The following is a 16,292-nucleotide window of genomic DNA, read 5'->3' on the forward strand; positions in this document are numbered from 1 at the left end:
AGAAACAAGATAAAATGTTGAGCTTTTATTTTGAACCACATAACATTGTAGATTGCACCATAGTGATCATCCTTTGCTCCCCACACTTATGGTGGAAAAAAAGAAGTAAACACAACAGGATGAAATAACTAAGGGTGAAACAACATAAAACAGCCACATGAAAGGGCACATGGGCAAAAGAAAAACCTGTGCTCAACCCCATTTTGACCAGAGAAGGCAAAGGGGATTGTATCCCACAATTCCCCGCTCTGCCGGCTCCGACAGCAGACCCAACGTGCACGTGACCGCCACTACATCTGAAGGTTTCATTTTAAATGTTACACGGCGCCCTCTGCTGCACGACACTGAAACTTGCGCCCTCTCGTCAGTACTCTTTGGCAACTATCCCTGGCTGCAGCCTGCGGAACGGGCGGAGCTCAACATTTTACTCTGCCCACGTTGAGCTCAGCCCACTCTATGCCTGTTCCATGTGCAATATGCCTCATACCAGATTAGGGAGTTAATTCAATTAAGGCTCAACATGTACTTTTTTATTTTCTTTTTTGGGAGGTTAGTTAATTTCAAATTGACTATTCACACTTAATTCTCTAAATAGATGTTGTCATCAGCCTGCATATCCCTGGCAGCAGCCTGCAGAATTGCTCAACATCGCGGAATGCTGAAACGCTGTGGAATGTGAACATGCTGTGGAAGTTAACCCACAGACATTGTGTAATAACTGTTGTGTATTTATGCTCAGTCTCACACAACTCAAGGAGTGTAATGTCTCAGGTGGGTTAAACATGGAAAGTAAAACCCCTGACCTCTTGCTAGACATGCATGTGTGGGTTTTATCCGGGCCTTCCTCCCACCGTCCAAAAACACTCTTAATAGGTAAATTGGTCACTGTAAAGTGTTCATAGGTGTGATGTGAATGTGTGTATGATTGTGGTAATGCGACAGGCTGGCGAGCTGTCCAGGATTTCTCCTGCCTTCACCAGGTAGTGGCCAGGATACGCTCCAGCAGCCCGGTGACCCCAAAAGGAATGAAACGGAATATAAGATGAATGAATGTAATGCTACAGTCATTATAGCATTATACATATACAAATATAGACCAAAAAACATTTTTTTTAAAACAGCAGACACTGATTTAGTGTTCTTCAAAACACACACAAACCTTTAATTTTTGATTGTCCATGATTTTTTGAACAAAATGCTTCAAAGTCACAGAAAAACTGAAAAGAAAAAACAAAAAGCTCCATCAGTTCCATCATTCTCTCGTCATCTTCCCTCATGAGGGAGCAGGTTTTGTGCTCTTTAAGTATCTCCTGTTCTCCTTCATCCACCTTCAAAACATCAGGGAGGGAACATCTTCCTTTAAAGGTCTGCAACTTGCACCATTTGCCTGCCTCAATGGTGCCGTGTTGCAAGGCATCTTCTTCTTGCACAGAAAAAAAGGTACCGTAATTCTTAGAGTAGATACTGAAGATGCACAAACGGTGAGTTCAAAAAGATCCATACTTTCCTTCCTGTCCCCACTGCTAGGGGAAGGTGACATGACAACTATAGTTGTCATGTCACCTTCCCCTACAAAGAGAATAGAATGACAATGAAAAGATAAAAATGACACTAAAGAAAGATCCTGGAAATCCCATCTCCTAAACTTTTATAATAAATACAATATTATACTATATTTGAAGGGGCATCTCAAGTAACCTAAATAATCTATCAGACAATGAAAGCATGCAGAGAAGATTTCAGAGTGGCCTATTCTTGTGGCCAGTCTAAGGCACACCTGTGCAATAACCATGCTGTCTAATCAGCATCTTGATATGGCTCACCTGCGAGGTCGGATGGATTGTCTTGGGAAAGGAGAAGTGCTCACTATCAAAGATTTAGACAGATTTGTGAACAATATTTCAGGTAACTGGTTATTTTGTGTATGTGGAAAATGTTTCACATCTTTGAGTTCATACCATAAAAAAATGGGAGCAATAACAAAAGTGTTGCGTTTATATATTTGGTCAGTGTAGAATCCATGTGACATTTCTCAATGTTATCTTTATATACCATGGTCACTTACAAAATAAATAAATGTTAACCTTAATTCTTGTTTTCACTTTTTAATGCTTCTCAAGGAGAGGAAGCACTGGTAAGAGCAACATATGCAACTTGATTATTGACATTGTAATAAAGTTAGGTATATGTTGAATTGATCTTTATTGAGGGGAACATTAAATGACCATGGTCATTTCTAAACATTTATTTGTTTTTGAACAGACATGGTCTGACCATTATGACAAACACGACAAGTTTATTTGAGCACCCTTGATATGCCAGACCCTGGGGGTGTGGGAACAAAAGTTTTGATTAAAGGATAGTAAGCAAATAGAAAATTTTAGCTAATGCAATGACAAATCAAACTGGAACATCATTTCTGTCTCCAGAAGTGTCCTCCAGGGTCCAGGGGAGAGGAGGTGTGCAATGTGTCTGGAAAAAAGCACAGTGTAACAGAAGAAAATAAAGGTGCAGCATTTTCATATATTTACACAAGAACTGCAATTGAAGCGAACTCAGGAAAAGGTGGGAACTGAAGTCATTTATTTAATCGGGCTCAATCAGAACAAGGGGTGTAAGAAAAAATCGATTCAGCAATATATCGCAATACGTCATTTGGCAATACTTGTATCGATTCAAAATGCTCCCAGATCGATATGCATTTAATTATTTCTGAGCGTCCTTCAGTGTCTGACTGTAGTTGTCCACTTCACCCTCCGACCGCTAGTTGGCAGCGGAGCACACGGAGCCTCTTTGAGCAGCTCTACTCTGCACTAAACAACAGGAAGACGGCAGCCAGAGGCAGTTTTGTTGTTATGAGACATGAACTACTTCGTTTTTACTTGAATGGATACCAAACAGAAACTCTGGGCCATGTTGCTGCCAGTAAGATATGAAACCGTGGATTTCTGTGCTTTTTAGCAGCTCAGATAAATAAGATAGACAATGAAGCACGGCAGCAGCTAATAGGCTAATGCGCTTAGCATCTGCTAACATGCTAGCAAAGCGGGCTTCTGCAGAACCTCAAAGCAATGGATTCTAGTTTAGGGACCTGATGGATCAGAGGGATGTGTACAATGCTCTGAAAAAGGCTGACGTTGTGGTGATCAGCTTTACCAGTTTACTTCCGTGTGTGAGAAGCGTGGCTGCAGGTGCAACAGAGCAGATATGTAAACAAAGCCCCTTTTTTGTCACATTAAAGCAACTTTCCTTCGTTCTGTCATGCTGCCTCATCATCACAGTTTATTGTTTCTGGAAAGAATCAGTATGGCAGGCCATTTTAACATTAAAAGGCTAAGTTTGACTATCCGGAATGAACATTGTAGATATCAGCAACGTATTTCTCACTAGTCGTAATTACATTTTGGATAGTTGGAATTGTAATTCAAGATATCTGTAACGTAATTGTGACTAGTCGAAACGACCGATAGAGATATCTATAATTCAGTTTTGCCTAGTCAAAACTGAATTACAGATATCTGCAATGACGTCATTGAAAAACGACATTCAACTCGTCACACATCTTAAATGACAATTGTAGATATCTGTAATTCAGTTTTGCCTAGGCAGAATGCAAAGTAAAGATATCTCAAACGTCATCATCCCTAGTGTAAATGTTTGTGCATGACGTTGCTCTATTGAGGATATCCATAAATACGCAATTTCCCTTATGGGAAGGGGATAATCACGTCCTTATTTCTATGAACAGAGGCAGAAAGAAGCAGTCATGGCGTTGGCTGTAATCGAAAAAAACACCAGAAAATGGCATGAAATTCAACGAGCCCTCACACAGGGGATTTGTGGAGAGAGAGAACGTCGTTCTATTGAAAACTGTGAAAGAAATCTCGGAAGAATTGAACATTTGCTGTCACCAGACACGAATAATGAACTCAAAAGCAGTTTGGCTCAACTGAAAACTATAATAGACGCAAATTTCCATGCTGGGGAAGACAGAAGTTTCTCTGTCAGGCGCGTTAGTTCAGGTGAGTCTCACTGTATTCATGTTTTATACGCATTAAATTTAAAGGGGAAGTCCGGCCGTTTTTAGCAAATAAGGTTTTCAGCGAAACACGTGAATGTTTCACTTTACGCGGAATGTTTCAACCCAGACCACTCTACGTTTTATTTATGTTTTAGTCCATTTAATAACTTTTTTATGTAGAAGAATATATGATCATTTAACATGGGCCATGTTATCATATATTCTTCTGCCAAAAACAGTATAGAAACCATAAAATAATTAGACCACCATTTACTTACATTTAGCGACTCTATTGTTATTTTTATAATAATATTAATACAATTGTTATATAATGTAATGCCACACTTATATATGTGAATGATATTATCAGAAAACTGAACATTTGGCATTGTCAGTCTTTTATTTGTGCTTAATGAATAAAACAACAGTGCCGTGCATTTATGGCTATACTAACTAGAAATAATTATTTAGATTTATTAATATGTGCAATCATTAAATGTGTTGGTCTTACACCACTCTTATGTCCACTGGTCACAGCAATAAATATTTGCATTTCCACAAGTCTCTCCATTTCCAGTGTATCTATTTTATTCATTAACAATATTTTATTTTAGTGCATGTATGAGAATTAGTATGATGATACATTAAAAAAATAAACAGTCCACTGCTGCTTAAAGGCTTCAACTTAGTTTACTTTTTCTTTTTGTAGGGAGAAGAGGCCGACCAGCCATTGATGTTTCCCGAGAACAGATTGAATTTCTGCTGAAGCAAGGCCATACAATTTCAAAAATCGCTGAAATCCTGGGATGCTCCTCATCATTTTTGTACAAGAAGTCGAAGTTGTTGGGTTTACCTGTTAGAAGTATGCTGTCTGCAATAAATGATGGGGAACTAGAACAACATGTTAGGCAACTTCAGAGCCAATATCCTAATTCTGGAAATGAGGTAATTGGAGGTCTTCATCTTTAGGCTGTATTTCATTCACATTTGTGTGCTATTGTTCTGGGAATATCATGCCAATTTAGATATTTTGACAAATCTGTTGCAGATGATCAGAGCCCTGTTGCGTGCACAGGGTGTGCTTGTTACACGGTCCAGGGTGCGTGAGATGTTGACACGGGTCAATCCTACTGCTGCTGCAAGGAGATGGAGCCAGACAGTTGCAAGACGTGTTTATCATGTACCTTACCCCAATAGTTTGTGGCACATTGATGGGAACATGCGTCTCATAAGGTTATTATTACTATACTTGTCATATTTTTTTATATTTTGAAAATACCTTCAGCAAGTAGAAAAAGTTTACAGCTATATTGTTTCCAGACTACTGTCAATAGTATTATAATCTTCTAGTAATATATGTTTTGTAACCTTTCTTTCTAGATGGGGTTTTGTGATTCATGGTGCAATTGATGGATACTCCCGTCTGATTACTTACCTCAACTGCAGCACAGACAATCGTGCCACAACAGTGCTTTCCCAGTTTTTGAAAGCAACATGCCTCTATGCCCTACCATCAAGAGTCAGATCTGACCATGGTGGTGAAAACGTCCTCGTTGCTTTTTTCATGCATCTAGTTCAAGGACTTGAACACAGAGGGTTCATAACCGGACGATCAGTTCACAACCAGAGAATTGAACGCCTTTGGCGTGATGTATTTCTGCATGTGTTGCAGCACTTTTACCTCATGTTCTACTCCTTAGAGGATTCAGAGGTTCTAAACCCAGATGATAATGTCCACAGACTTTCACTGCAGATTGTTTATCTTCCTGAAATTCAAAAAAGACTGGAGCAGTTTAGACAGGCCTGGAACTTCCACCCGTTGCGAACAGAAAATAATCGCACACCATCTCAACTCTGGACAGAGGGCATGCTCAAAAACATTGCAACAGACAGCACAGCTGTCAACAATGTGTTTGGGGAAAATCCTTACAGCGACCAAAACATTGATGCCATCCTAGCGCAGTATGGAATTCAAACACTGCCTCCACTTGAGGAAGAGTTCCCAGCTGTTCATGTAGAGCCACCTCAACTCATCCTCACTCAGCAACAACAGACATCTGTACACAATGCAATCCAACACCTTTCGGATCTAAAGTTAAAATATCAGGCTTGCTGTACTGCTATTATCAGTATTTTGCAAACACAGGTATAGTTGAATTCCAAGCCCAGAGACAAAAGTTCATTGGCTGCATATGTGATCCAGGAGTGAAAGACTGCTTTGAAGTTTGATTTTCTGTTAAAATAAGGTGGTATAGGCAGTGCAGCTGATGGAGCTAATGCTAGGTGTGCTAAATTTAGCACACTTTTGGTGCTGTATTATGTTTTGTGTTTGTTTTTTTTGTAGTACTGTTGGCTGACAATATTTGTATGATTCCTTTCTACTTCCATTGTTTTCCAATTTGTAGAAAAAGTGGAAAAGCATCTCATCTCCTTTTCAATGAGATTGAAATTGAACAAAACTTTATATATGAAAAATTGGATTGAAAAGATTAATAAAAAAGATGAATAAACTGGTAATGTATGAAGAACAATGTTTAATGGTTTGAATGAGAATTTTAGATTAACAGTTGAGGAGAGAGGTTTAACTGCCAAAAACACCCTAACTTCAATCCACAAGTGGGAACAGACTGAGTGGAGATGGGGACAGGTTACTGTGACAACAGTTGAGGTTGACATCCAGCCAGACTTTGTTTGCCTTCTCTGTACTCACCGTTGTACATTAACCAAACATACTGGCTGTTATGAGTGATTTCAAACTTACCAAATTATAAGCCAAATAATTACAGTTTGTTAATAAAGGATATCTAATTCGTTAGATCAACCTCAGTGTTCTCATAGTAACCATGAACCATAAGCCCAATATGTGTCTCGTATAATCTAAAGAAAAAATACATCTTCAAAAAAAATAAGATATATAAACATAACTTAAAAATAATTTAAAGACAAAAAAAACTAGACAAGTTTGAGCTAGCTCAAAAAGCTCAATATTCAATCAACTGAATTGAACTGTTACTCATGGAAAATGAACAGGATTACTGTTCCTACATTTTTGTTGAAGTGACCTGCTTCAACAGACAAAAACAGATCCAAGTTGTGGATCTATGTTTTACACACTGTGACATCATGCAAGTCCAAAGGTTGGAGCTTGCAAAATTCCCTCAATCATGTGTTGTTTGAAGGCTTCATAGGAAGAGTGCAGTGGCAGGCGGAGTACAATAATACAAGTATTTGCTTCTGGGAAGATTCTGTTGCCCTCATGAAGGAACTGAATTTGTGGACGGTGTGGAAATCCCAGTGGAGGCACTGTTGAAGCTCCAGATGTAAACTCCAATACCTTCTCTAGGGTGACTGGACTGCATTCTCCTTCTGTAACACAAGAAAGTGGTGAGAAACCGGATTTTATGTTTAGGCCACAACGTCTAGCCCTAACCTTTGGTATGCGTTACTTTGGAGCAATGGGCACACTGACAGGGGACCACAAAAGCCTCAGTGTTATTATAACAAATAATAAATAGCATACCTTCAATATCAATTAACCAGTCACGCCAAAAGCATATTGTCATGTTTTCTCGGTCTCTCCTGTTGCTGCCTTGCACAGAGAAGTCCACATCAAATAAAGTGCATAGGTCCTTCGCCTGCAGTGGAATCTCCTCACTGACAAACATATTGTAGAACACTGCCGGATTCTTCCTCAGCTCGTCCAGTAAACCAAGTGTTTTTAACCCCTCAACAAACCTATACAAACATTTTAGAATGTGTGAATCGTCCTGTACAAATGAGTTTAATTTTTCAGACAGGTAAGACAGGTGAGGCACTTACTGGTCCAGGGCAGTCGCCAATCTTCCATTGACGAAGAAGTCTGCAGCTGACTGGACAAGGGAGTCCTTCTCCTCCATGCTGGACACATGTCTTAAGGCACCTATAATGCTGAGACTATCTGCTGCCTCTGCAATTGCACCGTTCGCCTCTCGGACTGTTGTTGCTTCCTGTATCTAAAAAGAAAGACGCAGGGAAAACAAAAAAAAAAGAGAAAAAAGATAGTGAGTGGCTTGTAAAGATACCTTCCCTCTATAAATGAGATGTTTAAGCAATAAAGCACTGGTGTTCATGAGAATGTTCATGGATATCCTAACGGCTATGGTTCGGCCACAGCCATGAGGCTGAAGGCCAAGTGGTGCAGGTAACCTGCACACGTTTGAAGCCATTCATAAATCATAGAAAATAAGGCTGTTTCACTGTACTGTCTATTCAATGTATAACAACTTTTCCCTGCTTACTTTTATTAACTGTTCCCTGAAAGCATGGTCACCAACTTCATCCACCGTGGCCGGGGGGGTTGGTATCCCACAGATTTGATTGAAAAGTCTTTCGGAAAAGAAATGTGGACCGACTCCTCCATGGACCACACACACAGCAATCATTTTTGCCACCCACATGTACAGTTTAGTCTGCAAAGCTAAAATGAAAGAAAGAACAGTCAAATCTTGCTCTGCTGTAATGCTTGTTCATTTAACACCTTCAAATGCTCTGATTAATAATAGTGCTACTACAACTTTATTGCACCTTTCAAACCATGCTTCAAAAAGGTGATTCAGTACATTAAAGAAATGAAGAATCATGGAAAAATCCTAACCAAGAGTTAACAAATTCATGGCAAAATAACTAAAAAGACAATAAACAAATGAAGAAACCTGCCCAATACATAAAAAAACAATCAGAACAAACAAATCAGAGGAGAAATAAAGGAGCAATCATGTTTCAGTGATATACATTTCTAGAATTGTGCCAGTTGAAGGAGTACAGTCCTAAGAATTTGGGCTTCCCTACCTTGAGTATCAAGAGACAACTGCCGGTCTTTCTCGTGTCCCTCAAAAATATTTGACTGGTGGACGGCCCTCATCAACAGCCTTAGGTACTCTCTAGTCGGGCCACCTTCATCAACTGCCCCTTCACCATTGTCATCTTCATCCACAAACACAACATCCAATTTTGCTTCAGGGTTGAAGAACCTACGCTTGAATGCCCGCAGGCTACAAAGTAAAACATTATCCCTGCACACATTTATTTGGTTGCTTGTTGGACAGAATCTCTCATCAACTTTGCTGACCATTTTTTTCAATATGGTCTGTAGATCAATTCTGCAAACAAAGAAGTTAATGCATTTTATTTTACCACCTGATTAAATGTAAAATGATATAGAAAAAACATCTACATACACTAGAAAAATATAAAATCAACTTAATGAGAAAAACTCACTCATCCACAGGTCCTCCGATGTGATGTGTTGATACACGTGATTGATTTTGTGAAACAGACTCATCTTGCTCATCAAGAATAATGATTGGTTCTTGGACAGAAGAAGGAGAAGGTGATGGTTCATCATAAAGAGTCAGGATTTCTGGTGGTTGTGAGAACAGAGTGAGCAGTGGCTGGGTGGAGGGCTCAGGCAGCAGAGAGCGGTCGCAGGGCTCAGGCAGCAGAGAGCGGTCGCAGGGCTCAGGCAGCAGAGAGCGGTCGCAGGGCTCAGGCAGCAGAGAGCGGTCGAAGGGCTCAGAGAGACTTGGCTGGGTGGAGGGCTCAGGCAGCAGAGAGCGGTCGCAGGGCTCAGGCAGCAGAGAGCGGTCGCAGGGCTCAGAGAGACTTGGCTGGGTGGAGGTCTCAGGGAGTGATGACTGACTGTGAGATGTAGGGTGTAGGGCATAAGCTCCAGTTTGTTGATCTGAGAGAATTTCCTGAAGACAAACATGCAGAATACATGAGCTTGCACAAATGAAAACACATTCAGTTTTCATTTGAGTCAGGAAATAAAAATGCAACACATTTACCTGTACATCCTTATTTGAAAACCAAAGCACATATAGAGTTGAGGATGCTGTAATACCATAATCCATTATTGACCCAGAGGAACTGCTCCCAACTGATCTTGATGATGCAGCTTCTTGCACCACAAAGATTTCACTGGCAATATCATCTTGTCCCACAAAGTCAAACAAGATCTAAAAAGATGTGAAACAGTCAAGTTTTATAACCCATTGAACCACTGAGAAGACACTAGATATTTTCTTAAGCTGAACACACATCACCTGGATTGGCTCTGACAAACGAAATTTCCTCATATTGGTGTGTCCATTTGGATATTTAAATTTGATCAACACCCCATCTGAGGGTTCCTCACATGCAGACATTCGCTGACGTCTTGCCTCAATAGCCTGAAATGCGATCTCATTTAAAAAACAAACAAAAAAAACCCACCCTTCCTCTAGTTTATCAAACTAATTTATTATAGACAAACCTTTTGACGTCTTTCCTCACAAGCCTGATAGACTAGTTTCTTCCTCTCCTATTAAAATACCACATTAAAGGTATGCATACATTATGTACGAGAATATAAATCATACGTAAAACTTGGAAGCATTACCTTCTCCTCATCCACCAACAAACTTGTATTATAGTCTTGGTCTTGCTGTGCACGTATTGCTCGCCATTCTTGGAGAGCCTAAAGTAGAAAAAAAAAGGCATCGCTCAGAAATCACCATTAAATAGTAGGCTACAGGCACATAAAATGGATAAATACTATTCATTCTATACAGTGACAAAATCGGTTACCTGATTTGCAACCACACTTTGAGCTTGGGTACTCTCAGCCACAGGCCCGGTCTCATCTTGTACCAGAGCAATTGAGAGTGGTGGGAATGAATTTATGGATATGGCAGAGGATGTGGATGCCACCTGGTTGTACACAGAAAATCCAAATGTTTTCACCTTCAGCCAGAGAACACACACTCATAGTGGCAACAAAATAAATCATTAGAAAATATCTATAAGTAGTAAACATATATATATATACATACATACATACATGTATGTGTATATATATGTGTGTGTATATATATCTATATCTATATCTATATTTATATCTATATCTATATCTATGCATAGTAGACATAAAATCCATTAGATATGCAATCATTTTAATATGGACCTGATCTGAAACCACTTGAGAGGTCTCATCTACTGCTGGAGCTGCGAGTGGTGCGAATGACTTCAGGGACATGGCAGAGGGTGGTGATGTTACCTGAGCATAGAGAGGGTAACTTCAGTTATAGGTATAGACATTACAGAGAACACATTTATATGATTGCAGTGTGATTTAAATCCCTGTGTATACTTCCATACCTGCAACACAGTGGCTCGTGGCACGATGTAAAGCCTGCTTTTGCCAACAACAGCTTTAAGTTCCTTCACAGAACTAACTTGCAATTTCTGGATCTTGCGTCCTTTGCCGGTCCTTGCCAATTCAAAGCCTACCAAATTTAAACTGATGCGAGGGTAGCTTTGGCAAACAAAGTTGTTTAATTCAGATAAACTCCAGTTTAACCCAATCTTTGAGTTGGTGCGTCCGGCCTCCATTGACTCGTGCACAGGTTTTCCTAAAAATGGAAGTGTAAACATCAGTATAATCAGTTCCTAGTGGCAAAGTAACAAATCACAGTGTTGCCAAACCCCAAAAGTAGAGCTGAGTGACTTCTACAGTTAACCTAAAATCATTTGTGTTTCTACCAAGTTTACAGCTTTGAAACTAAATTAACCCTACACTCCAAAGAAAATTGCATAACATATGACAGAAGAAAGAACCTGGTCTCACTCACACACCCATCACACATTTGACCATATGTGAAAGAACATTAACATACAATATATGGTGTAGCTTAGTGTCTGAATGCACCGCCCAGATCCTCACACTAACCGTAACCACCATTGACTAACTTCCGATAGATGATGCAAAAGGATTCATATGGAAGTATTCCTGGACACTTTCAAAGTGATGCCTTGGCATGAGAAAGTATTGCATAGGTGTAACTATTAAAATGGCTACATGGAAACTTATGGAAATGCATCAAAAAGTAAACTTCTCTGCAATATTTCTTTAAAACAAATGCTAAGTGTATTAATATATTCAAATGTTTGCCAATATATACAGTATAACAAATCGGACCATACAGGCTCAAGCGAACATAAAATCCAAAGCAGCTCATTCTATAGCTTTCTTTGCAAGATGGTTAGATAATAAGGTGTAAAAGTAAATAATTCTAATCTGCTTCAATCTCATGTTTACCTAATCCATGTTTTGCCAGTTCCTCAAGTACTGTTGTGGGGGGCAGAAAACCATTATCTGGCCCTGGAAGGAGGAAAAGTTTTGCCTGCCAAATAGGGTTTTCCCTGCGGCCACCAGATCCTTCTGTAAAACAAATACATAATGGTCAGCAGTGATTCTTGGATAAATTGTGCCTGTGCGTCTATGAGAGAGATTCACACTAATACACTTTATTAATGATGCTGACATGCACGATATTCTTGTTATTTTAAATGTACGAGACTATGAAACTTTCCATTTTATTTTGTCATGGAAGCTGATCTTTAACAGTGATGAAAGTCAGGCAAGGAAAAAAAATCCCTGAACTTTTCTTTGAGCAATATGACGGGCGTGGAGCGAAATTTTTTAAAAATACATGGTCGTAGATGCATTCTGTTACATTCTGGCAGCTAGTTATTCACTTCTTAATCAAGAAACTAAGACTAATTGGAGCATCATGATTTGTCATTCAAACCCCTAGTTTGACTTCTTAAAAGAGAATTTAAGTAACACAATCCTTCAATCTAAGCTTTTCCTAAAAGCTGCAAAACATACAATTGCTCAAATATTATTACATCAAAGCCCCAAATAGCAAAAAGAACACCAATAACTGATATTCTATGAAAGTACCTCATTTATTTGAACGATTTCTGCTTTAGAAACACGGTTTTCTCAAACCATCATTATATCAAAATATGGGATCTGCTTTAAACTATCTTTCTATAACATAATACATCAATATTTAACACCAATACTTAGTAATCTGGGAAATATTAAAAACACACACGAAATTAAACATTGTAAACATTTTTTAAGGGAGTGTGGGTCCAAACCACCAAATACTTACGACGCTGAAGTTGGCTTCCGATTCACAGCTTCCGATTCGCGAAGGCACTAAAGAAACATTCCGCTGCATTTTTCGCATTAAGATCACCCAAAACCGGGTCCTGTTCAAAAACCGCTGGACCTGGACTGCTCAAACCTGGATTAAATTATACATTAGATACTAAAGAACACATTAAACACAGTTTCTGATTTGTGAAACCTTCCTCTGATTTGTGAAAATCTGAAATAGGTTGATTTTTTATCGCATTTTACGCACTGAGTCCACTTCGGACTAGGTCCTGTTCAAAAACCACTGGACCTGGACTGCTCAAACCTGGATTAAATTATGCATTAGATACTAAGGAATACATTAAATACAGTTTCTGATTTGTGAAACCTTCCTCTGATTTGTGAAAATGTGAAATAGATTGATTTTTACAGCATTTTACGCCCAGAGTCCACCTTAGACTAGGTCCTGTTCAAAAACCACTGGACCTGGACTGCTCAAACCTGGATTAAATTATAATTAAGATAGTAAAGAACACATTAAACACAGTTTCTGATTTGTGAAACCTTCCTCTGATTTGTGAAAATGTGAAATAGGTTGATTTTTATAGCATTTTACGCACTGAGTCTCAAAATCTCAACATACAAAAGAAACTGGGAAACAGATGTCAGATTGGACAAATATATGGTCATGGTTAGCATGTACCCCTGACTTAAGTTTTGTTTTTTTGTTCAATATTTCTTGGTTTGTTTTCTGATTTACTTTAAAGTTCCTGTTATGGTGTTTTGCTTAAAGTTGTCCTTCCCTTGTCCCCAATATCCTTACATTGCATAAAATTCGATGAAATGATACTATTTCCCACAGCGGTGTTTGAACAGGACCCGGCCTGAAGTGGACTCAGTGCGGAAAATGCGATTAAAAATCAACCTATTTCACATTTTCACAAATCAGAGGAAGGTTTCACAAATCAGAAACTGGGTTTAACGTGTTCTTTACTATCTAAATTATTATTTAATCCAGATTTGAGCAGTCCAGGTCCTGCGGTTTTTGAACAGGACCTGGTCTAAGGTGGACTCAGTGCGTAAAATGCGATAAAAATCAATCTATTTCAGATTTTCACAAATCAGAGGAAGGTTTCACAAATCAGAAACTGTATTTAATGTATTCCTTAGTATCTAATGCATAATTTAATCCAGGTTTGAGCAGTCCAGGTCCAGTGGTTTTTGAACAGGACCCGGTTTTAGGGTGGTTTTAGTGCGAAAACTGCAGCGGAATGTTCCTTTAGTGCCCTCGCGAATCGGAAGCTGTGAATCGGAAGCCAAATTCAGCGTCGTCAAATACTTAATTAATGTCAATAATATGTTTGAGCAAAACTGAACTAAATAATGGTAATTAGGCATAAATACAAATAAATTAGATAGAGAAATGTATGACCATGGTAAGTGGGTTAATGGCGTAAGTGTGCGTTATTACTTTTTTAACGCACTTCGCGGAGGCAACCGTCCGACGCGAAAAAAGTAATAACGCACACTTCGTCAGCCATTACCCTTACTTAATCGCTGCATAATTTCCACCATAACTAATTGTTTTTGAACGGAGAGAAATTCTGAACAACAATTGTACTCACCTCCAACATTTGTTTTGCGAACGTACGTTGAAAAGAAATCGCCATAGACCGTCACCGTGAAGACAGTCTAACAGTTTTTGTCGTCAATGAATAATAATATCATTTTAAATGAACGTCTGACTCCAGTACATTCACAAAGAGACCCTATAAGCATTTTGACAACTGCTTTGCTAAGTTATTAAACAAGTAACGTTTCCCCGAACTTCGGATATAGCACATTAGCAAATGATGTGAAAAGAAAATTACCTCGAACAAGATGTATTCGCCGGCGAAATAGTCGTCTTGTTGTGGAAAGTAAGGTTGAATCATTACTTGCCGCCAGCTCCTGTCTAGCACGTGCTGCAGCATTGAAAAGACGATTAAAAACAGTTTCGACTGCTGGCTGCTCCGACATGGTGCTAATCAGTGCTAACTACAAGCAGGTGCGATTTGAATGATTACAACAACACGCTCTGCTCCTCCCCTAAAGTGCGATGCGGACCTAATTTGCATACAGATATCTGTGACGTCATTTCGCCTAGTCAAAACTCTAATTCAAGATATCTGTAATTACATTTTGACTATCCTAAATGAACATTACAGATATCTCAAGTTTCAGATATCTCTATTCAAATTTCATTTCAAGATATCTGTAACTTGATTATAGATATCTACAATTAAATTATGACTATCCCTAACTCCAGTTTGAGATATCTACAACGTCATTTTGACTAGTCATAATTCCAGTTACAGATATCTACAACGTCATTTCGCCTAGTCAAAACTTAATTTAAGATATCTGAAAAGGAACATGTAGATATCTGAAATTGACTTGAATTAAAGATATCTTTAACTTGAGTTTTGACTAGTAAGAATGAAAATGTAGATATCTGAAACTTGAATTACAGATATCTACAATTCAGTTACAGATATCCGTAATTCATGAAGTGGATATCTGCAACTGAATTGTAGATATCTGTAATTGTAAACCCCATACAAATGAATGGTGAAAGTGATGTCATTTGTCCTAGGAATAATATCTTTGAGGATATCTAAAATTACGATTACGGATAGGAAGAATGTAGTTGCGGATATCTGAAATGTTCTTTTTGACTAGGCAAAACTCAAATAAAGATATCTGCAACACACATCCAGTCTAGCCTTTTAATGTTAAAATGGCCTGCCATAGAATCAGTGTGTCCCCCACCCTTTATTTTTAAAGCACCATTCAGGCTCCTGAACCGTTTAAAAGCACTAGAAAAGCTACATTAATGCTGAAAATAAACAGCATTTTATTTCCCCAATAGAAACTTATTGGTTAAGACTCATTCATTCTTTGTTTTTTCTTACACTGAAAAAATATATATATATCTTTTTAAATCAGACAATGTTGACTGTTCCCTTTCTATATTTTAACTTACCAAAATAAAAGCACTATGAATTTGCTTTGGTAAACGCAACTTATATATGAGATACAATTGCAGTGCTTAACATTGTGATCATTAAACCCAATTTGACCATGTTATTACAGTGGAAGACATTAAAATTCAGGTTGAGTTTTTTCAAAGTCATATTTAAAAAAACAGAAAACACGTTTTGGTAAAATATCGGGATACGTATCGTATCGCAGGGCGTCAGACTCTTGCCAATACACACCCCTAATCAGAACTGCCCAACTCAAACGGGATCTATGGTTCTG

At 38.6% G+C, this 16,292-nt stretch overlaps 2 protein-coding genes across 7 annotated transcripts; one reads left to right on the forward strand and one right to left on the reverse strand.

Moving 5' to 3' along the window:
- The first annotated feature begins 2,800 nt into the window (after positions 1-2,800).
- On the forward strand, positions 2,801-6,289 carry LOC105354335. Of its 2 annotated transcripts, none has more exons than XM_020704028.2 (4): positions 2,801-4,022; positions 4,731-4,966; positions 5,070-5,254; positions 5,402-6,289. In XM_020704028.2, exons 1-4 carry the CDS (start codon positions 3,767-3,769, stop codon positions 6,171-6,173), a joined length of 1,449 nt encoding a protein of 482 aa, XP_020559687.1. In that variant the 5' UTR covers positions 2,801-3,766; the 3' UTR covers positions 6,174-6,289. The 2 variants fall into 2 exon arrangements, with proteins under 2 accessions (XP_020559687.1, XP_020559698.1); XM_020704039.2 differs by having other exon boundaries at positions 2,804-2,925.
- Positions 6,290-7,208: 919 nt separating this feature from the next.
- LOC105358325 lies at positions 7,209-15,783 on the reverse strand. 5 transcript variants are annotated; one of them, XM_023966370.1, is made up of 13 exons: positions 14,861-15,783; positions 12,138-12,260; positions 11,198-11,451; positions 11,004-11,096; positions 10,628-10,750; positions 10,440-10,517; positions 10,314-10,361; positions 10,105-10,230; positions 9,847-10,017; positions 8,299-9,753; positions 7,841-8,013; positions 7,542-7,756; positions 7,209-7,387 (listed from the first exon to the last, which is right to left on the reverse strand). In XM_023966370.1, exons 1-10 carry the CDS (start codon positions 15,006-15,008, stop codon positions 9,274-9,276), a joined length of 1,644 nt encoding a protein of 547 aa, XP_023822138.1. In that variant the 5' UTR covers positions 15,009-15,783; the 3' UTR covers positions 7,209-7,387; positions 7,542-7,756; positions 7,841-8,013; positions 8,299-9,273. The 5 variants fall into 5 exon arrangements, with proteins under 5 accessions (XP_023822138.1, XP_023822136.1, XP_023822135.1 ...); XM_023966368.1 differs by having other exon boundaries at positions 8,299-8,477; positions 8,849-10,017; XM_023966367.1 differs by having other exon boundaries at positions 8,299-10,017.
- Positions 15,784-16,292: the final 509 nt, after the last annotated feature.

The sequence above is a fragment of the Oryzias latipes genome, chromosome 18 (genome assembly GCF_002234675.1).
Source record: "Oryzias latipes chromosome 18, ASM223467v1".
NCBI classification, from domain to species: Eukaryota; Metazoa; Chordata; class Actinopteri; order Beloniformes; family Adrianichthyidae; genus Oryzias; species Oryzias latipes.